The sequence below is a fragment of the Apodemus sylvaticus genome, chromosome X, assembly GCF_947179515.1.
Source record: "Apodemus sylvaticus chromosome X, mApoSyl1.1, whole genome shotgun sequence".
Lineage (NCBI taxonomy): Eukaryota > Metazoa > Chordata > Mammalia > Rodentia > Muridae > Apodemus > Apodemus sylvaticus.
This window is the reverse complement of record NC_067495.1, coordinates 38,254,581-38,278,308: the sequence shown is the minus strand read 5'-3', so window position 1 is coordinate 38,278,308 and position 23,728 is coordinate 38,254,581. Positions and strand designations below refer to the sequence as shown.

General features: G+C 44.8%; 1 protein-coding gene and 1 pseudogene across 2 annotated transcripts in view; both read left to right on the top strand.

Moving 5' to 3' along the window:
* Positions 1–359: 359 nt before the first annotated feature.
* Prkx (protein kinase cAMP-dependent X-linked catalytic subunit) overlaps positions 360–23,728 on the top strand; it is a 50,024-nt gene continuing 26,655 nt past the window's right edge. For both annotated transcript variants that reach the window (XM_052170670.1, XM_052170669.1), the window contains exons 1-5: positions 360–749; positions 9,932–10,100; positions 16,133–16,396; positions 20,838–20,957; positions 22,691–22,786. In XM_052170670.1, the coding sequence (XP_052026630.1) occupies positions 584–749; positions 9,932–10,100; positions 16,133–16,396; positions 20,838–20,957; positions 22,691–22,786 (815 nt within the window). In that variant the 5' untranslated portion in view covers positions 360–583. The remainder of the gene's footprint in view (positions 750–9,931; positions 10,101–16,132; positions 16,397–20,837; positions 20,958–22,690; positions 22,787–23,728) is intronic.
* LOC127675431 (ezrin-like) lies at positions 10,749–12,507 on the top strand (annotated as a pseudogene).

Below are 23,728 nucleotides of genomic sequence, written 5' to 3'. Positions count from 1 at the left end.
GAGGAACAGGAGTGCGCGCGTGTATGCGCGCGCGCGCGCGTGTGTATGTGTGAAGCTGCAGGTACATCCCTAAGGAACAGCCGCGAGCGCGCGCGCGTGTGTGAGTGTGAGTGTGTGTGTGTGTGTGTGTGTCTAGCTGCAGATACATCCTGGAGGAACAGGCGTGTGTGTGTGTGTGTGTGTCAAGCTGCAGGTACATCCCTTGGGCACCGCGGGAGTAACAATAGGCAGGGTGGTGCCAACGTCCGGGCTCCTCCGCGTCTTACTCAAGAAGGCGGTGCGTGGCGAAGGCTCCTCCTCCTCGCGTCATCGAGAAACCCCACTCCCCCGCCGGCACGAGCCGTCCCCGCCCAAACGGCTTCCGCCGGGCATGAAGAGCATTGCGGTTGGCTCAGGTCCCGCGGACCCCACGCGCGTCCGTGGAGCCCTAGGGCGACTTTCAAAAGTCCCTCCCACCACTCTGAGCCCGGCTGAGTTCGCTTCCATTGTCCTCTCAGCCGCGAGCTCCCGGACGCGCGTGCGAGCCAACTGCTAATGCCCAGGCTGCCGTTGTGGCGCTGTCACACCGTGCGCCCCCCGCCCCATGGAGTCGCCCGCTGGTGCCGCGGCGGCCGTAAAAGATCCTAAGGCCAGAGAACATGACTCCGCGGGCACCAAGGTCTCGGCACCCGCCGCGGACCCCCAACCCAGGACATCGTCGCAGAAGGCGGGGCACTCGTTACAAGATTGGGACACCATAGCCACCGTGGGTGAGTGAGAACTGAGTGAGAACTTGTGCGTGGGGACGCGGCTTAGGAGCGACCCTCGGATTTCTATCTCCCCACGTTCAGTACTGGGCCCCCGGAAATGGGGCAGCCCCACGTCACAGAGCTTTCAGGAGGGTGACTTCACCTTGGGGACTCGGTAGCTCCCTACTGGGGTGCCAGTCACCCTTGGGACACCACGCCCGGCCTCCCTGACGCTTGCGCACCCGCTCATGCCCAAGATTTCTCAGGATCGCATTCAGCCTTCCCAATGTGGACCCCTTGTGGGATCGAGGGGACGCGTGACCCCAAAAGACCCTTCGGGGACGTTTTCCCGGCATCTTGTGTGCGCCTGGGTTTCGTTTTCTTTAGTGGCTCCAAACTTGGTAACCCCGTGACCCCGCAGGTTGCTAGGGAAGCCGGTGGATCCCCAAACGGGCTGGGGTGCTGTGAGGGAGCTAGGATCACGTGAAACATGGGCAGCACCTTCCTAAGTCTTCTGAAGCCCAGGAGTAAAGGGCTTCTCCGCAACTTCGGTCGCTAAGACAGTTGTGCCTGGGGTGGTGTGTTGATTATTAGGAAAGTGTTCCGGGAGGATGGAGGAAGGACAGAGGGAGGGATTGGTGCCCTCTGATCAGCCGGGGGGGGGGGGGCAGAGATTCTGGAGGCTTCTCCGCCCACCCTGGTGTTGGAAGTGAGGAAGTCAAATCAGGGTTCAGGGCTAGGCTGAGGGACGGTTAACACTTTCTCAGCTGAGCAGGTGAAATGGTGAGATGGATCGGTGGCGGGTAAAAGGGCTTGAGTTTGATCCTGGTTCCCTCTTGGAAGCTGGCTTACACTCGCTGCATCTCAGCATTTGGTTGACTTTTGAGGAAAACTGAGCTGCTTGATGTCGTTTATTTATTTATGATGTTGTATTCTAACCTGGCCTTTCCATCACTGTGTAGCAAGGATGACCTTAAACTACGCATTCCCCCTCCACCCCTTTCTGAGTGCTGGGAACCAAGCCCCACTCCACCACAGATTTGTTATGGGGTGCTGGGAACCGGGATTGCCCCCTATGTTTTTTTCAGACTTTGACCAGAAAGTCACTGCATAGCCCAAAGCTGGCTGGAGACTCCAGGCAATCCTTAGCTTTTCCAGTGCTGGTACCACAGGGACTCACGCAGGCACTTGGCACCTCAACTGGTTGTCCACCCTTTTCTGTCTGTTTACTTCCCTCTCCCTCTCCCTCTCCCTCTCCCTCTCCCTCTCCCTCTCCCTCTCCCTCTCCCTCTCCCTCTCCCTCTCCCTCTCCCTCACCCTCCCTCCCCCCTCCCCCCTCCCCCTCCCTTTCCCCTCCCCCTCTCCCTCTCTTCCCCTCTCCCTTTCCTTCCCCCTCCCCCTCCCTCCCCCCTCTCCCTCTCCTTCCCCCTCCCCCTCCACCCTCCCTCTCCCTCCCACATCTCAGCACCTTAGCTGGTACCCCACTCCTTCCTTTTTCCTTCCTTCCTCTTTTCCTTTTTTGTGTTTGTTTGTTTTTGAAAACAAGGACCCTCTACATAGCTCTGGGCCTCTAACTCCTAGAGATGTGCCTGCCCCTGCCTCCCAAAGTTTTAGGATTAAATATCTGTGCCACCAGACCTGGCTCCTTTGTTAATTTTTAAATTCACTTATTTACTGTGTAAACAAGGGAAGGGGGCAGCACAAGTGTGGGGGTCAAAACCTTTTAGAAAGACCTGGGTGCACACATCAGCCTTCCCTATCCCCCATTCATCCTTTCATATTGTATAACCACAAAACTGAGCTACAAGGGCTCTCTTCACTGAGTCCTCACATAAATTTAGATGGTGTTCTATGACAAATATGGAGTTTCGGGGGAGTTCAAGACAGGGCCTCCATGTTTAGCCCTGGCTGTCCTGGTATTTGCTGTGTAGATCAGGCTGACCTTGAACTACTGATGCCTAATAAGTACATACCACCCAAATCCACATGGAATACCTCCCTGCTCATACTTTTACATGCACATACACAAAGACACCTCCTGCATCCCTAGTCCCCAGCACACACCCCACTCTGCATTCTCCAGGAAATAAATGTTGCTTCTGTGTCTGACCTGAAGCTCATTTTTCTATTCATTAGGATACTCAAGTAGCAAACATTCCAGGCTGTGGCTGTGACTCAGTGGGTACAGTGTTTGTAGCTTAGTTGAGATGGTGCTAGCTTGGTTGGATGGTGCTTACAACTTGATGGGAAGACTGCTTGTGAATCTATGGATACAGTGCATGTGACTCAGTAGAGTATTTATAGCTCATTGGGTAGAGTGCTTGTAGCTCAGTACAATGCTTGCATTCAGTGAGTGGAACTAAGTGGGTAGAGTGCTTGTGACATGCTGGGTAGACTGCCTGTAGCTCAATGGGCAGAATTCTTGTAACCCAGTGAATCTCAGATCTACATTAGCTGAACAGGCCTTCTCTGTCCAGCAGGTCTTCTGCACTCTTGTTTCCCAGGACTCAGCCATGATCTCTTGTGTCCTGTGCCTCAGTTTACTGTTCAGTGCTTCCATGGCCCGCTGCCTTATGGAAAGCCAGTACTAAATCCTCAGTCCTACAATGGCATGGCATCTACAGTCTGTCTGGATGGGAACATCCTCTTTAGATTAAGAGTCACATGAGTAGCTGTCAGATGCTCTGACAGGCTAATGTCTTATACACTAGAGAGGAATGGCTGGGGGTCAGGTGGGGATTGGGGGTTTGAGCTCTGAGATGCATTGATACCATCTGGTAGTCCATAGTGACATTAATCCAAATTTAGAACTATTTAGGAGACACTTGGAGCCCAGATCATTGAGGAGGAAGGATCCTGTGCTTGGGTAGGGACCCAGAGTGCTTAAAATGGAAAAGAAATCAATTACCCACCCATATTGCCAAGTCACCAGCATTCATCTCTACTGATGCAAGGAGAGCAACTATGTCATGCTTCTGCCCCCATGAAGTCATCTTCTCTGCAAGCCCCACTCTCACCACCATACAACCTAATCATTAGTAATGGTGTAGGCTGTGGGATTTGCATAACATTCATGAATATGCAGATATACACTTTGTATATGCACACCCACATTGTACAAGGACAGTTTCTGCCTCTTTCTAGGCCAGTCCCATTGTGCAGAGCAAAGATTTTGTTCACCCATAGTGCACTGGGCTGTATTCTCTTGCAAAGTCCCTAAAGGTAGAGTGCTGTACACAATGCCCCTCACCATGTCATCACCTCCCTGAGTGCTACCTTCTAATTCATTGTGGTTTATGAGATGGGGCCTCACTGTCATTCAAACCAAGCATCTACCCCAACAGAAACTGAAGGATCATGGGCTGGAGAGATATGACCACAGGATGTCTAGAGCACCCAGGAGCAGGGCGTGGTTGGGAGGATCTTCTTTGAGGCCAGCAGGAGATGGGGAGTAGGGGGCTGATGAACCTGTACCTCATATTTCCACCCTAGGATGAAGGATAACAGGTGAGCCTACCCACTGTGTGCCAACTTGGATATTTCCTGTTCTCTGCCATGCTGACTGAACCTACCTGGGCCATCTTGAACCCCACCCACCCTGAGCCATCTTAAATTCCACGTAACCTGTGTCATTTTGCCTTGAAGCTATGTATGTCATCTTGAATAGCATGTAACCTGAGCCATTTGAATACCACCCACCCTGGACCTTCTTAACTAAACCATCTAGAATCCCATCCAAGTCAGTCATCTTGAATTGCTCACTGCCCTGATATATTCTTTCAGGTTCCTTTTCCTGACTGTTTTCTCCTGATGGTATAAAGAATCTGTCCTGTCTTCCTCTCAACCCCTAAGCCTTGGCTGTGTGTGTACATTTCCTGCTCAACCCTTGGCATCCTCATCCTGAATCACTAAAGATGATAAACTATTCTCTCTCTCTCTCTCTCTCTCTCTCTCTCAGGCACTTGTCATGAGTCACTGGTGGTCCTAGAGTGAATTTTAGGATGATTTTCCTACAGGGGTAGGGCTGGATTGGGGACATCACCCAAAAGGAGAGCAGGAAGTCACAGTGTCAGTCACATAGGCCAATGCTTCTTGATTCAATCTCCTTTAGAGCCTGGATGCTCTAGTCTTAATCTAACCACACACTAAGGATAGCACCTTTATTCTCCTGAGGATTTATGCATCTTTGGGCATTCTCTGTATTTATACTTTCATTTTATTTTATTCTTTGAAGTGCTGGGTATTGAATATAGAGCCTCACTCACACTAAGAAAATCTACTCCCTCTTAAGTCTCCTCTGTGCTCCCCTTTTCTTTCCAGAGTCTCCTAGTGTAGCTCAGGCTTTCCTGCAACTCACTGTGTATGCCAGTCTGCCCTCAAACCACTGTTTACCTTCCTTACCTTACTTTAGAAGTGCTAGGATTAAAGCCTACCTTACTAGTCTGAATTTATGCAAAGCTTGGGATTTCGCCCTGGGCTCCATGCATACTACACTAAATATCCTACTTTTAGTTTTATTCCTATCTGAAATAACCACCATGGCTTCACACTTCCTTGATTTTGAAAACACTTCTCCCTGAGTCTGAGGGTAGAACTCAGTTGATACAGAGCTTGTAATTCTGTGGATAGGGCACTTGTGGCTTAGTAGATTGGCTCTTCCTGTGGGAGGCCATCTGAGCTAATGACACACTGCTGTACCTGATACTTGGCTCCTTCAGGAATTATCTGGGTTGTGTTTCCAGTTCACTCTTCTGTTTATATTTTCCTATCTGAGGCTGGGTTTAGAATGTGAGAGGAATAGTAATAATAATAATAATAATAATAATAATAACCCTATTGTTGTTGTTATTATTATTATTATTATTATTATTTGGGGGTATGGACTGGAACCCAGGGCCTCATGTATGCTAGGTAACCAGTCACTGAGATACTACACACACAGCCCAAGAGCAAACTTAGTAGTAGTAGTAGTGGTAATAGTAGTAGTAGTAGTAATAGTAGTAGTAGTAGTATCACTATCTTTTTTGTTGTTTTGTACATTTATTTTACTGCATATAATTAGTAAATATTTCATTTAATACAATTATGTTGTCAAAATAAAGCAAGAAATAGTGCTAACCACTATTCACAACTCAGTGTTGACATATACAATGATTACACACAACTCCAGTACAAGAGAAACATAAAAATAGAATATATATATATATATATATATATATATGTATATATATATATATATATATATATATAGCCACTGTTCTAATTTTATGTACAGTTTTAAGTGGGGGTAAATTTTAAGCATTTCTCTTTTTTCAATTTCTTTTCCAATTTTTTATTGGGTTGTTATTGCTCTTATTGTTGCTGTTATTGCACCTGTGGGAGGTGCTGGGGATGCACACAAGGAACTAATTTATGCCAGTCATGAGCTCCACTGCTGAGTTGCACCCCTAGCCCATCCTCAGATGCTGTATTGACTGTGGACAAAAAACCACAATTTTCCAATATGATGGAGAAAAGGAAAGGACCTGTATGTATCTTCACAGTCTACTGGAATTCTCCCTGCTTGTGCACATTGGCTTTTGAAACCTAGTTCTGGGCATCTGGGCCACTTCCGTGTAACTTCTTCTTCAGCTACCCCAGGAGCCTTGTTAAACACATAAAAATTTACATTTCCCCCTCACCAGGTCAGACATGCAGAAAAGTACCTTTGAAAGGTTCCAGGTGTCCATGGATGGGGCACTTGGCTACCATTTGTAGAGCATGTGTGTGGACTGGATCTTCTTCCTCTGAGGTAGTCATATGGGTTCTTTGTTTGTTTGTCCTATGGGCAAGGCCACTCATCCTTGTGCTGTGGAAGGCAGCCTTGGAATCTGATAGGGCTATAAAATAATTTACAATGAATTTAGGTGTTGTTTGTTACCTTGATGACCTGTGACCTCAGAGTTGCCTTATAGGTCAAGGGACTCCACTATAGTGACTGGTATAAATAGCTTTAGCTTAAGCATAAAAGGTGAAGTGATTTCGTATCACATAGGGATGCTGGGACATTGACTGGGATGGGCATATACAACATGCATTTGAGTGAATGTAGGTTGTGTTGGTGGCTTACAACCAAGGGATTAGGAGTGGAGGAGGTGTAAGGACAGGCCACTTAGGTTTGAGTCCAATGACAACACAAGTTTTTTTTACAGACTTTGAAAATAGGTGTGGAATGTGTATTAGCTAGCTTTCCATTGTTGTGACAAGATCTTTGACATTATAAATTTGTAAAGAAGAATAATTTGTGTTGGCTTGTGTTATCAGAGGCATCCATCCATGGCTCTGTTGGTTTGAACCTGTGGAGATTCGGAGCATCATGGGAGCTACTTACCACAATAGTGGCCAGGATACATAAAAAGAAGACAAGTCCCAGTGTTTCCTTCACTGGCATGCCCCCAGTAAGCTAAGTTTCTCCCACTAGGCAGTAAATAGCACCTTACCCTGAGACTTTCTGGTACTTTTGCTTGGCTTTGTTCTGACAGCTTCTGGCAGTTGGCACTCTGCTACACTGTTCTTTTCCACGGTGTTAGGTTTCTCTCTCAGCCTGTGCTTGGCTCTGCAGCTCTCTGCTCTGTGTAATCAACACCACCAGCTGTTTCTGCACCCACAAGTCGCAGGCACAAGTGTGAAGGAAACAAGTCGGTAGCCATCTGATGCAGAAGCCATCCTGTGGACTGCACATCGCAGTACAGCTGTCATAGTCTCTCTTCACGGTCTATATGTTGAGCACAAAGGTGACATGTGATCCACCAATCAGAAGCACAGGCAGGGGTTCCAGTGTCGAGACACTTGCTTTTCTCATTTTGCTGTGACAAAATGCCTGATAATAGGAATTTAAGGGAAGGAGATTATTCTGGCTCAGACTGCTGCCGACCCATCGTGGAGGCAGGAGCAAAGAGAGAGAACACTGGGGCTCAGCGTACTTTTTGGTTCCAGGACCCTCAGGGTAGGATTTCCTACATCAGTGAACTAGACATTCAGGGGTAGCCTGGAGCAGAATGAGGTTATTTTAAGCATTTTCAGCTTGATTATCACATTCCCCATTAAAATGTCTATAAATATTCTCACCCACACTTTCTATCCATCTGATCCACTGTAGGCCAGTCCTAGCTTCCACTCAAGGCCACTTATGACTCTCTGTGCCTCCTCCATTCCTGTGTATTCTGTGGCAGGTGTCTCCTGACTGAGAGACATCACCTTTTCTTAAAACAAAAACAAACAACAAGCAAACAAAAAATCTTAAGTACCCAAGACCTATTTTATATCCCAATTAATTTATTACAAGCCTAGATAACAGAAGTAAAAAAAAAAAAATGTTTTTGAGGCTGAGCATGACAGATCATGCCTGTCATCCCTTTTAAACAACTTTAGTACTGAACATATTTTTGTGATTATTGGGCTGTTCAGCCTGCTGTCTAGCTGTGGGTGTGTCCTTCTTGATCCTGTATCAAGCTCTAGCTTGCTGTGGGGAGCATTCTGTATTTTTTTATTAGATATTTTCTCTATTTACATTTCAAATGTTATCTCCTTTCCCTGTCTCCCCCCTCCCCAAAGCCCCCATCTCATCCTCACTCCCACTGCTTCTATGAGGATGTTATACCACCCACCCACCCACCTGTTCCTGCCTCCCAGTCCTTGCATTCCCTACACTGGGGCATCAAGCCTTCACAGAACCAATGGCCTCTCCTCCCATTGATGCCAGACAAGGCCATCCTCTACTATATATGCAGCTGGAGACATGGGTCCCTCCAAATGTACTCCTGTTTGATGGTTTAGTCCCTAGGAGCTCTGGAGGATCTGGTTGGTTGCTACTTTTGTTCTTCCTATGGGGTTTCAAACTTCTTCGGCTCCTTCAGTCCTTTCTCTAGCTCCTCCATTGAGGTTCCCATGCTCAGATAATGGTTGGCTTCCAGGATCTGCCTCATATTTGTCAGGCTCTGGCAGAGACTCTCAGGAGACAGCCATATCAGGCTCCTGTCAGCAAGCACTTCTTGGCATCTACAATAGTGTCTGGGTTTGGTGACTGTATATGGGATGGATCCCCAGATGGGGCAGTCTCTGGATGGCCTTTCCTTCAGTCTCTGGTCGTCTACACTTTGTCTCTGTATCTCCTCCTATGATTATTTTGTTACCCCTTCTAAGAAGGACCAGAGTATCCATACTTTGTTCTTCTTTCTTGAGCTTCATTTGGTCTGTGAATTGTATCTTGGGTATTCCAAGCTTTTGGGCTAACATCCACTGATCACTGAGTGCATATTTTTTAATGGTGAGAAAAGAATGAAATTTTATGAGGTTTGCATTTTTGGAGTACATAGCTACATGATAAGTGAGAGGGCTATGCATCAAAATTGTCATAAGGCAGAAGGCAACTATGTTTAAAGGCTGGGATGGGGAGGGAGGGAGGGGTGGATGAAGGAATGGGGGATGGATGTGGGTGAGTGAGAGTAGATGAGTTTGTATATAGATTGAAATGGAAAAGAAAGAGTAAGAGTAAGAGATGGATATAGAGCTGGAAGAGAAAAGAAACACAAGGGGCATAGAGAGAGATGCAGATGGAGGAAAATGAAGAATAATTAGGAGGGAAATAAGAAAAGAAGAGATGAAAGGGCAGAGGAGGCATAGAGCTTTGTGAAGAAGGAAAGGCAAGAGGAACAGAGAGATTCAGAAAGAGAAGAAGCAGAAAGTCCTAGAGGAAGAGAAGGGAAGGGAGTAGGAGACAGTGGAGGCAGCTAGAGGTGGAAGAGGAAGATGTGGCAGACAAGAGAGAGCAAGGATTCAAAGTTCCCCACCAGGAGTCACCAAGTCCAGCATCTTAGCTCTTCCCATGGCTGCTTCACTCTCCAATGCACATAGCATTTTAAGTTTTGGTCTACTGTGCATATTTGTAGTTGTATGCAATAGCATGCTTGTGGACAGACATCACAGGAAACTTTGTTGAGTGGCTATCTGTCCATCTATCCCCCAAGGCAAGCTCTTTACCCCCAGAGCCATCTCCCTAGCCCCTTAATTGACAGTTATATGTGAAAACATATCTCTACTGAACTCAGTGCTCATCTAAGTTTCTTTCCCTCTGTTCAATTTTAAGGCCCCAGGTTGGCACAGTGTCCATGCCTCAGGTATGTTTTGTTTTCCTGATCCTTGACTGGATGTATTGTCTTCCTCAGGCACTGGAACCTTTGGCCGTGTAAACCTGGTGAAGGAGAAAACAGGCAGGCGATACTGTGCCTTGAAGATTATGAGCATCCCAGATGTCATTCGCCTGAAGCAGGAACAGCATGTCCAGAATGAGAAAGCAGTCCTCAAGGAAATAAACCATCCATTCCTCATTAAACTGTGAGTTCCTGGCTCTTTCTCACATCCTCACCTCCCTAAGGTTATTCTCTCAAGAGTGCATTATAAGGGTGGTGCCAGGGCTGTAGCCCAGTGGATAGAGTGCTTTTAGCTTAGCTAATAGTGTTTGTAGCTTGGTGACTACAGTGCTTGTTTGTAACTCGGTAGATAGAATACTTGTACCTCAGTTGATTGAGTGCTTATAGCTACGTAGTAAGAGCTTATCCCTCAGTGGGTAGAGTACTTACTTGCAGCTCATAGAATAGAGTACTTGTAGCTCAGTGAATAGAGTGCTTGCAACTCAGCTAATAACAGTGCTTGTTGCTTAGTGGGAAGAGTGCTTGCAGATCAGTGGGTAGAGAATCTGTAGATCAGTGGATAGAGTACTTGTAGTTCAGTGGTATGAGGTGGGAGATGATGCTATCCAGGTTTTGTCTTGATTTATTAGTCATTGTGTGTGACCGTGCACGTGAGCTCAGTACCACACAAAGGCCACAGGAGAGGGCTATATTTCCTTGAAACTGTAGTTTGAAACTGCTCAACTGAGTGCTTGGAATCCAACTTACAACCTTAAGAGCAGCAAGTGGAGGGCTTCCCTCTGCCGCACAGCCAACTTGCCTAGGACCCATGCAGAGTCTCCAGCCAGCCAAGATGCCCAAGCCAATCAACATCCAGATGACCACCATGAATGCAGAGCTGGAGTTTACCATCCTGCCAGACACCACCAAGAAGCAGCTCTTTGATTAGGTGGTAAAGATTATTGGCCTCTGGGAAGTGTGTTCCTTGGGCCTCCAGTATGTAGTCAACAAAGGATTTCCTATCTGGTTGAAACTTTTTTTTGTTTTGATTTGGTTTGGTTTGGTTTGGTTTTTCAAGACAGGGTTTCTCTGTGTAGTCCTGGATGTCCTGGAACTCAATCTGTAGACCAGGCTGGCCTTGAACTCAGAAATCCACCTGCCTCTGCCTCCCAAGTGCTGGGATTAAAGGTGTGCGCCACCACACCCGGCTGGTTGAAACTTGATAAAAAGGTCTCCACACTGGAGGTTCGAAAGGAGAACCCTGTCCAGTTCAAATTCCAGGCCAAGTTCTACCCCGAGGACATCACTGAGGTACTCATCCAGGACATCACACAGAAGCTCTTCTTCCTGCAAGTCAAGGAAGAGATCCTCAGTGATGAGATCTACTGCCCTCCCAGAGACAGCAGTGCTTCTGGGGTCCTATGCAGTTCAGGCCAAGTTTGGAGATTATAATGAGGAAATGCACAAGTCTGGGTACCTAAGCTCCCAGTGACTGATTGTCAGAGAGTCATGGAACAGCACAAGCTAGCAGGGACCAGTGGGCGGACCGGATCCAGGTGTGGCACACAGAACACCCAGGGATGCTCAAGGACAGTGCTATGCTAGAATACCTGAAGATTGTCCAGAACCTGGAAATGTATAGGATCAACTCTCTCAATTTCAAAAACAAGAAAGGAACAGACCTTTGGCTTGGAGTCGATGCCCCTGGGTCTTAACATTTATGAGAAAGATGACAAGTTGACCCCAAAAATCAGCTTCCCTTGGAGTGAAATCAGGAGCATCTCTTTCAACGACAAGTTTGTCATCAAGCCCCATCAACAGCAAGGCGCCCGACTTTGTGTTCTATGCCCTGCGCCTAAGAATTAACAAGTGGATCCTGCAGCTCTGCATGGGGAACCATGAGCTGTACATACACCCCAGGAAACCCGACACCATCGAGGTGCAGCAGATGAAGGCCCAGGCTCTGGAGGAGAAGCACCAGAAGCAACTGGAAGAACAACAGTTGGAAACCAAAAAGAAGAGAGAAACTAGAGGGGGGGGGGAACAGATGCTCCCAGAGAAGGAGTTGCTGATGCTTTGGCTGCAGGACTATGAGCAGAAGACCAAGAGGGCAGAGAAAGAGCTCTCTGAGAAGACTGAGAAGGCCCTCCAGCTAAAGGAAGAGAGGAGGTGAGCCCAGGAAGAGGCTGAATGTCTGGAGTCCGATCACATGGCCACACTGCAGGCCAAGGAAGAACTGGAGAGACAGGCATAGGATTCACCCCCAGTGTACAAGCTGGTGAATTACCACGTGCAGGAGGGACTGCAGGACGAGGGAGCAGAGCCCATGTGCTACAGTGCCGAGCTCTCCAGTGAGGGCATCCTGGATGACCACAAGGAGGAGAAGCAGCAGAGAAGAATAAGTGTATGCAGCAGCAGCTGCTGACTCTGAGAAACGAGTTGTCCCAGGCCCGGGATGAGAATAAGAGGACATGCTGCAAGGCCAGGATAAGTATAAGATGCTGTGGCAGATGAGGCAGGGCAACACCAAGCAACGCGTCAGTGAGTTTAAGGCCATGTTGAGGCTAGGTAGGGACCAAGGGCGAAGGGCACCCTCACTTAAGGCCATGTAGAGGCTAGGTCGGGACCAAGGGCAAAGGGCACCCTGGCAGCAGGTGTCACATTCAGCTCTTTAGTACTCTTAAGTCTAGAAACCCCCTTGCTGTGTTCCAGTCCCTTAAAGAGCAGTTACTGGGCCTAGGTTCTATCCCGAGACCCAGTGGACTCCCAGAGGACTCCTCCCTGGACTTCCAATTGTACCACATAGTGCCAAACAGGCCAGATTTTTATGACAGTTACCAGATCACTTCCTGTTTAGAGCAGGAATTTGGAGGGCTGGCCTTCATGACACAAGATTCAGTGTCACTGGGAACAGCACTGTGGCTCACACACGGGTGCCATACTTTTCTCTAGCTTTACAATGAGAAATTGATTTTGTTCTTGATTTCTATGAAGGATCCATCTCTGTGTTGAGGGGTGAAAATGATTTTGATATTTGAGTCTAAAGCATGCCCCCCCCCCACACAGTCTCCTTCCTTCAGACTACTGGCAGAGTCTCCGGCAGTCCTTCGGAGTGTACAGTACAGGACTCTCCCATACAAAATTTTCATGCTTACCTATTAACATACATTGTTGGACTTACATACCTAATGATCTGCTCTAGGGGATAGTATTTATATATAAGAGATAATATGGATTTTTAAAAAGGGAAAGTTTTGTTCTGTATATTTTATTACCTTTTAACAGAATAAAAGAATTCAACATTAAGAAAAAAAAACAGCAGCAAGTGTTCTTAAACTCTGGTCCATCTCTCAAGCCTCAACTCATTAGTTTTTATAGCAACTACTTTTTGTGTTACTTGACCAGGAGCCGTGATTCTGACAGTCTCTTCAATGTTTATGGCCCTGTAAGTCCAAGATCTGGGTCTTTTGTTACAGCTTCTAGTCAAGATGACAGACTAAGCTAATTATTCATTTGATTTCCATATAAAACTCAACTGATGATTTTTTACAATCTTAAATCCCTTTTTTAAATTTTAGAAATATGTATGTATATAAAAGTATTTACATACATATGTAAAGGTCCATGTATGTGAAGGTCCATATGGGCACATGCATGTGGAGATCTTAGATAATCTGTTGTCATTCCTTAGTTTAAACTAAGTGTTTTGAGACAAGGCCTCCTGCTGACCTGGGACTCAGCAAGCCCCGGGACCTTCAGGGAGGGTAAATTACCCAGCATAGCATTATTGAAACACCACTACACAATTGTCATGCTATTCTAGAGTATTCTATGCTGTCAGAACATGATGTAAGTGCACTATAGTCCAAATTCATTAGAATAGCATAAAAACTAAAGCATCCGTGGCTGGAGAGAAGGATTGGTGGTTAAGAGTACTTGCTCCTTTTGAAGATCACTTGGGTTTGGTTCCCAGCACTCAGCTCTCAGCACACAGTCATCTGTAATTGTAATTTTGGGACACATACATACAAATAAATAAGTAAATTATATATGTGTGTGTGTGTGTGTGTGTGTGTGTGTGTGTGTATAATATTTGAACCATGGGGAACTTAAGTTCTACACAGACTTCAGTATTAGCCAAAATGTGTTCCTCTCAGCCACAGCACCATCGCTCATTGCTTCCTTTATTTTTGCATTTACAGGATTCAGCAGGTGGGTTAAAAACTAGGTCAGAGTGACTTAGTGCTCTAGAGATTTGCACTTGACCTGCATGCTGTACTCACAGCATGGCAGAGCACACTGTGTGTCTGTCCAGCTGTGGGAACACAACTTAGCAGGTCTTTGAACTTCCAAGGATGGTATGCATGCTACTTAAGGTCTTTAAAGTCTATGAACACTTTGAGGTCATCCATCCAACTTGTATGTGTTGCCTATGAACATGGAGTAGGCTGTCTTGAAGAAACATGGGGTGCCAAGCATAGTGGGAAAGGCTGATGAAAATCTCAGCTTACATTGTTGCAGAAATCTGGGCTTATTTACAAATGGTTTTACTAAGAGTCAATATTAGGCTCAGCCTACTGTACATGGCACTGCTCCCAGGACAGGGAAAAATATGATACGCTTCAACTATTAATTGGCACAACCCAAAATCCCCTGGGAATGGTTTCACTGAGAGATTTCCCATATCAGACCGGCCTGTGAACATGTCTGTGGGAGTGTTCTACATAGGATTCCACCCACCATGGGTGGCACCATTCTCTAGGCAGGATGAGCGTGTACTGTCAATTTGACACAGAAAGTTTGTGCTTGACATGGAGACCATGATCCCTCACCTTGTGCTCTCATACCTTTATGTCAGAGGGATGTGCACACAGAGGTCTAACAAGAAATGAAGTCCGGGGTGGGCTGCACTGTGCACTCTTGAAAGGTCCAGTGCCCTACTGCGGATGCTGGGAGAAGCCTCCCATCCAAGGGGCTTATAGTCAGACTGCTCTGTAGACATTGCTTTTTACCCCTGGAAAGCAATGATGTTTCTGGATGAAAACCTTGTGGTAGTTGGGTGGAAATTACTTGCATGATATATGATGGATAGATAGATATATAGTATATATACATGATAGTAGACAGATATAGATAGATGATATAGATGATAAAGATAGATCATGGATGGATGAACAATAGATGTTAGAAAGGTGGTGGATGGTAGAGTAGATAGGTTAAATAGCTAGATAATAAATAATTGATAGATAATGATAAATACATACATACATACATACATACATACATACATAGTCTTGGTTAAACTTCTGGTATTGGTGAAGGTCCCGCCTACGATACCACCTCTTAGCACATACTCTCCTTGTGAACTCTACCCTCAGGTTGTCCTCACAGTTTTAGCATCCTGTGATGGACTAATATCAACCTACATCCACAGTCCATCTAAGCACAACCTTATGATCTGGGTGAACTGAAATCAGATATCTTATCAAATATCTTCATTACTTTCTGGTCAGCTTTGATTCTGTAACAATAAAACAATGACCCAGAGGGACTGAGTAGGAAAGGGTTAACTTGGCTACTTGGCTTTCACTTTCCTGTTATAAGCCATCTGAGAGGAAAGTCAGAGCAGAAACAAAAAGCAGAAAGCTTTCATCCAGTCCAAGAAGCCCAATCCATGATGGGTGGGGTCAATTATCAAAGAGGACACTCCCCACATCCACAGGCCAATCTAATGTGGGAAGTACTTCACTGAGACCCTACCTAGGTGACTTCAGGCTTTGTTAGAGCTGACAGCACATCTTCCCCCTGCCAGGGAATAGTGCCACCCTCCATAGGTGTGGTCATCATACTTTAATCAACTAATCAGCTGAATGAAGACCCTCCTCACAGACATGCCCACAGGCTAGGATGATTTGGGAAATTTCTTCACTGAGTACCTTTCCAAGTGACTCTGGATCATAAAGGTGACAGTTAAAGCTAACCAGGACACATGCACATGTTTGCATCTGTTTGTGTATTTATCTTGATATCTGTATATTTTCATATTTGCATAAATGCACCTGTTAGTGTCTGTGTATATCAGTATATTAAGGAGAACATCTGCCTCTGTATATATCTGGAATCTGTACACATATCTTGTCATCAATGTTTGTCAATCACCAATATCCATCCATCTATGAGTATCCACATTTGAGCACCCAACTCAACACCCATCATGCACTCTCTTGTGTCTTGCAGACTTTGGACAGGCCATGACAACCACTTCCTGTACATGTTGATGGAGTTCGTGCCTGGTGGTGAACTGTTTACCTACCTTCGTAATCGTGGCCGATTCTCCTCAGTTGCTGCAATCTTCTACGCCACAGAGATTGTGTGTGCCATAGAATACCTGCACTCCAAGGAAATCGTATATAGGGACCTGAAGCCTGAAAACATCCTTCTAGACAGGGAAGGACATATCAAACTGACAGACTTCGGCTTCGCTAAGAAACTGGTGGATAGGTGAGTGGGGACAGTCAAGGGTTTTCAGAGGTTAACTGAAAAATAAAGGTTTTATTTAAATGGGTGGGCAGAAAGGGGCAGAAGATGCATGGTGGGTTCTGGTGTGATGCATTCCTCCCACCATCTATTTTGATGGGTCTCCCATTTCTTTTCCCATTGATACGGTAATAAAACAATCTTTATAAAGCAGCTTAAGGAAGAACATGGATAAAGGTGCCAACAGGAGCATGTGTAGAGGACAGCTGCTTACATTGTAGCCACATATAGAAAGAGCAAGCAGGAAGTAGAGTAGGGTTATTGTCTTAATTAGAGTTTTACTGCTGTGAACAGACACCATGACCAAGGCAACTCTTATAAAAACAACATTTAATTGGGGCTGGCTTACAGCCATTATCTCTGTCCATTATCATCAAGATGGGAGCATGGCTACATCCATTCAGGCATGGTGCAGGAGGAACTGAAGAGTTTTACATCTTGCATCTGAAGACTGCTAAGAGAATACTGGCTTTCAGACATCTAGGATGAGGGTCTCAGAGTCCATGCCCACAGTGACACACTTACTCCAGCAATTCCACTCCCTGAGCCATTGCATTTATCAAACCTTGAGCCCCACTTCCAGTGATCTACTTCCTCCTATGAGGCTCCACTTTACCTAAAGCTTGTCCAGAACCTTCCTATACAGAGCTGCCTGCTGGACACCAAGTGTTAAAATACTTGAGCCCGTGGGGTGACATTCCACACCTAGTACACAGCTATGGGAATAGAGAGGCCCCTCCAGGTTGTGAGCAGAGGAGAAAATTATTCTGTCATCAAGGTAGTTGAATTTGTTGCAGAAAAGTCCAAAACTGTGTGTGTGTGAATGACTTCATAATTGCATATGTGTGTGTGTGTGTGTGTGTGTATGTATATGCACACACAAGTATATATTTAGATGTATCACTATTTTACTTATGTGGTCATACAATTTATATATCTATATACATTTATATAACTATATTTGATATATATATATATTTGTATATTTTACACACACAATCATATACTTGGGGATACTATAGCTGGATCACATGGTAGTTCAATTTTTTTAGTGTTGAATTTTTTACCATAAGATGCAATGTCTGTATGGTGTGCCTATGTGATGTCATACCCACAGGGGTCATAAGAGGGTATCAGATACCCTAGAACTGGGGTTACAGGTGAATGTGTGTAATCATGAGTACTAGGTATCGAACCCAGCTTCTCAACAAGAGCAATCAGCAGTCTTAAAGCTAACATTGCTTCTCCAGCCTCCACCTTAGAGTTTTCTATTTATAGAACTCAGTCCTTAGGGTCCTTTGCCCAGGCCTCCTTCCCCTACCCATAGCTATGGGAGCTCTTTGCTGATAATGAAGAAGATGGTGTCATGTTCCTGTTAACACACAGCCGGGGGCGGGGAAAGAAGGCTCAATATTGAGGGAATTGGGTACTTTCCAGCCTTAATAAGGTGTTCGTTGCAGACAGATTCTCTATGATCCCAGTATTGCTGTAGTGTGCAGACAGACAGACACAGACAGCCATTGGGGCATTTTGTAAAAAAAAAAAAAAAAAAAAAAGAATGTGTGCAGAGGTTCAAGGCTATAGAAAAAAGTCAGAACTAGAAAGTTCCACAGCCTGAAGCATGCAGGCCTCCAGCCTGGGGCAGACACAGAAAAAGACTCAGCTTTCAGAGGGGAAAGCAGAGCTGCCTCCGGTACAGTTACCTGTGGCCTCATCAGGTATAGTGCTCTATCTGCCTTGATCTTATTCTGAGTCAGGCTACAAGGATCAAAACTGAGTTAATGGGCCCAGAGGCACACGGAATGTTGGAAGCCTATGACTGACTGACTTCTAGTTGATTCTTTTAGGGAGACAGAGAGGGGGGGGGGCAGAGGGTGTACATGCAGCCCAGGCTGTCCTAGCACTCACTAGGGAGCCAAGGATGACTTTGAACTCCTGATCCTCCTGTCTGGCCCTCTGGAGTGCTGGAATGGCAAGTGAGCATCTCCACATCTTGTTTATGCTGGAGGTGGGATCTGGGCTCAGTGCCTGCAAGGCAAGCATTCTGCCCATTGATCTGCAAGCACTCTTTTCATGGACCTATAGTTCTATCCCTGCAAAAGTGTCTGAGTTGAACTATGCCATCTCTTGTACCTGGGTTGGATCGGTTCTTTACAGATTCTGGACCCGAATCCCCTTCACCGGCAGAACTTCTCTCCCCCACATGTTCCCTGTACTATACTACGCAGAAGCTCATAAGTTTCGTGCCCTCTTCTCTGTCAGTTCCTTCCTGAGCCACTAGAGTCCTTATTAGAAAGTCTTCCTGATATGTCCCTCTGTGGGTTTCAGGGTTGGAGCAAAATGGATGGAACTGAGCAATAGATAAATTCAGGAAAACATGCAGGCTTGAAGATGTCTTAATAGATTTGGTTATTCCTTCTTTCTCTTCCTCCTTCTCTTCCTATTCATATCCTTGCCCTCCTTTTAATCACAGACAAAGTCTTCCCATGTAGCCCGGATACCCCCAGATGTCATTATCCCCTTGCCGCAGTCTTCTGTGTAGTTGGATTGCCAGTGGGAGCCTCAGACTGAACACAGAATTTTCCTTTTTAAAACATTACTTTGTTTTGTGTATGTGACTGTTGCCTGCATGTATACCTGTGTAACACATGCATTGCTAGTGCCATAAGACGCCATCAGGTCCTCCTGAAACTGAAGTTAGAGGTGGTTGTATCACCACCATGTGGATGCTTATAATCGAACTCAGGTTCCCACAAGAACAAGTACTCTTATTCGCTGAGCCATCTCTTGAGCCCACCTTTAAAAAATTACATTTATTTATGTTGGATGGGGCAAAGTACAGTTCAGAGGTCAACATTTGGAAGTTAGTGCTCTGTTACCATGAGGGTCCCAGGAATTGCACTTAGGTTGTCAAGTTTAACACAATTGTTTGACCCGCTGAGAATCTCTGCTTCAAGCATACTAGGTAGGCCTCTCTCAACTTTACCACAGTCCTAGCTTCAGGACATTTTGATCATATGTAAACATTAATCATGAAGCAGTCACTGCCAGCTCTCCTCATTTGCCCCTCACAACCCTCTGGTGTGCCTCTCTGAATCTTCCTGGCCTACATACTTTACATACACAGCAACATAACAATATTTTTTTTTTTACTTTTTGTGTCCAACTTATATAATGACGTCTGTCTATCTATGAGGTACCACCTGTCAGACTTACTGTCCTTTTCATGGTTGAATAATATTCCTTTTTATAGTTGGACCACATGGTGTTGATTAACCTTGTATAGCTTAATTTAGTTTTTATCTGAATCTTTCTTTTGAAGAAACATTCTTGTTTTCTATAAAAGAAACAATCAACTTTTCATTTTATATATGCTGCAACTTGCACATATCTGCAGCTATTTGCCACACCAATTGGCTCTTTTTAAATATAAATTAAAGCCAGACAAAGTACCATGTGCCTTTGTTCCCAGATAGCATTCAGTACGCAGAAGAAGGTGGATCTCTGTAAGTTTGAAGCCAGCCTGGTTTACAAGACTACCAGGGCTATACAGAGAAACCCTGACTCAAAAAAAAAAAAAAAAATAGAGCTTTTTGTTCTTTCAAATGGGGTCTTTCTTTAAAATTGTTTTTTTCTCCTGTAAGGACACAGCAGAAAGCCTGAAGCTGTAGCTTAGTGGTAGAGCCTAGAATCAGGAATGTTGTTTGTATGCTGAGTGTTTAGACACATATCTGTCATAGTGCATGTGTAAGAGTCACAGGACAACCTTTTGCATTCTGTTCTTTCCTACCTCTCACCCCCCAGACAGGATTTTTCTGTGTAACCCTGGCTGTCCTGGAACTCGCTCTGTAGACCAGGCTGCCCTCAAACTCAGAAATCCGCCTGCCTTTGCCTCCCAAGTGCTGGGATTAAAGGTGTGTGTCACTACCTCCGATCTTCGTCTACATCTTCTGTAGATCTTAAACTTTTACAATTTATCAGCTAAGCCATATTGAACACCCAAAGTTTGGATTTCTTTAGTTTTATTGAACAGGTTCATTCGTGTACCTAGGCCCATAAGCCAGTCTGATGTGGGAAATCTTTCACTGAGACCCTTCCCATGGGATTCTGGATTATGTCAGTTGACAGTTCAAGCTCACAGCAGTTTCCGTGTGCCTGGGGAATGGGTCTGCCCACGGTAACTATGACTTGTGCCTTTTTTGTAACATCATGAAATCTTATACTTGTCACATTATTGATGCTCAGAAAGTTTTAGATTTGGGAGCATTTTCATTTCTTTCAGTTAGTAATGTTCAACCATATGTTAATTTTTTGCATTGTAGCCACATTTGCAGTATGGTCTTTATCACTGGATCTTTTAGCACCTTCCAAGTTTCATGGATTCATGCTTTTGTCACCCACACAGGACATGGACTCTCTGTGGTACACCGGAATACCTCGCCCCAGAAGTCATTCAGAGCAAAGGTCACGGAAGGGCTGTAGATTGGTGGGCATTGGGCATCCTTATATTCGAGATGCTGTCTGGGTGAGTGACCCTCCTGACAGACATGGCTGCATACATGGCGTCTCCTTCACACCCTATGAAGAACCTGAGCATCCCTTTTCCTAAATCTGCAGATATTTGGCATGTGGATGCACTCACATACCCTACTGTCAAGATTTGAAGGGTGATTGAGTATTTAGTTTGCTTAAACAAGACGTTAAATTTTCATAGACATCCATAGTTATGTATAACATCCATCTTCTTCATGTGATGGACACCCCAGGCTAAGCAGTACCCAACATGAACAAATTACACTAGTCAGAAACAGCTTTGTAAGTAGTGATGGAAGAGCAGATGAGGAAAGCAAGGTTGGGTTTTGGGTTTTTTTTTTTTTAACCCTAAATTCTCTCTCTTGGCAATACACAAGATACAGGGGGTGATGGACTCTGTCTCTGTCTCCCAGCTGATGGGAAGTTTGGTTGTTCCTGAGGGTCACTGATATCTGTGGAGGCAAGTATATACCTGATAAAAAACTGTGTAAACACTGAAAGCAAGATGCCCACAAATCTAGGTATAGCCAGGGAAATTGGGAGCCAACACCATGGCATAGTTATTGACTTCTCTGGGGAGTTGGCAGTTTTCCCAGCCCCAGGGGCTTTTCTCTGATACCGAGATAAAGGAAAATTCATCCTTTGTGGATCAAACCAGGTAGAAAAAAATCTTGAAGGAGAATTTTACTAAAATAGTGTGAGGTCTGTCAAGAGAAGGAAAGCATCTACCTACCCACCCACCAGTCATCCATCTACCTGCTCACCCACACACCCATCCTTCTATCCACAAGTCTATTCACCCACCTACGGCATTAATCCACCCACCCATCCATCCATCTATCCACCCTTCCAGCTCCTGGAGGTGCCAGGGGTGCTTGGCTTCCCCATCTTCACAGGGCTTCTGTGAGTCTGAATCTCTTTTTTTTGTCTGTCATAAGGTCACTGTCGTTGCATTTAGGGTCATCTGCAGCCAGGGTGTGCTCATGTCAATATCTGTCATTCTCTAGGCAGAGACCCTATATGCAAATGATGTCACAATCATGTGTTCTGAAAAATGTGCACATATTGTGTTTGCAATCCATGAAGTATATTTTCTTAAAAATTTACAAGTGTTAAGCCACATTTATTTATATACACATAATTTATAATATATAACATAATTTATAATATGCATATACGCACACATATATATGTGTGTGTGTGTGTATAAATACACATATTATCTGTGAAGTCTAGAATACACCTGATAAAATTGTATAACCATACACACACACATTTATGTATCTATGTATATACACACACACAAAAGATGTTTTAGAATCAACAGAAAATTATTTTTCACATTGAAGTAATTGTGAAGAAGAGCCTGGGGTCCCAGTGTCTTTGAAGAGCACATCTCCAGTAATCTAAGTTCTTCCCACTAAGCCTGGCTTCTTGATTGTTTACAACAATCAGTTCCACCCCCTGCTGTGGAGAAAGCTATCGACTGAAGCTCTTTAGAGGCCATCAGAAGCCTCTATGCCTTCCCTCTCCTCCTGTGGCTATGCTATCTCCTGAGCTCATCTGTTTCCCTTCTGACTTCAGATGGCCATGTTACCAGTTATCAAGCAGTGGATCCATTTGACACAATTTTTTGCCTCCATTAAGCAAAAATAATAGTTGACACAAAATAGATATAATTCTGTATTTAACTTTACTAAATATCCATGCTTCTCTCTGTGACAGGTATCCCCCATTTTTCGATGACAACCCATTTGGGATTTACCAGAAAATCCTTGCATGCAAAATAGATTTCCCCAGACAGTTGGATTTCACCTCTAAGTAAGTGTACTCCTGGTTTCCTGCCCTGCCCCCATGTCTACTTTCAAAGTTGTGTGAAATCACACTGCAAGCACACACTCTGGCAAAGTGAATCAGTGCAATTCTGTCAGTCATTTGTTTCCATCAGGAAGAGAAAATGTTTCAGCTATTCTCATTTTACTGAAATTTAATATGCAAAAGGCCTGCTACATATCTCATTTTTTGAGATGGACAGTGTTGAAATTAATGCAGATTTGGCACCAGTTATGTAAGCAATCGGTTTGTCCATCCATCCATCCTTTCCTCTATCCATCTATCTGTTTATTTCATTTATTACTTATTAACTAGTTTATTGAGACAGGGTCTCAGTTTATAGCCCTAGCTAGCCTCAAACCAGGCTCTCCTTGAACTCATAGATATCTGACCTCTGAGTGCTGAGATAAAAGGTATGCACCACCATACACAGCTTCTTTATGAACTTTTTAACTTGTTTAAATTTTTAACTTTTCTTTGAACCATTAAGAAGGGCTTAGTGAAGAGGTTAGTTTATTGGAGGTAGGACCTTGAAGGAGACAATGGACCCTAGGTTCTTCTTCACGTTTATTTCCATATGTAAATATAGTATTTTTTTATTAATTTTTTGAGACAATTCCATATATACATATGGTGTGTTTTAATGGCATTGGTTTATTTACTGAGCTAGGAGATTCCTTGTGAATAAATCTCTGTGGCACCACAAGAGTTCATTTTTCTTCATTTTTTTTCTCTTTTTATTGAAATTGTACATATCATAAAGAATTCCTTTTGTTTGTTTGTTTATTTTCTTTTTCAAGACAGGGTTTCTCTGTGTAGCTCTGGCTGTCCTGGAACTCACTCTGTAGACCAGGCTGACCTCGAACTCAGAAATCCACCTGCCTCTGCCTCCCAAGTGATGGGATTAAAGGTGTGCGCCACCACCGCCTG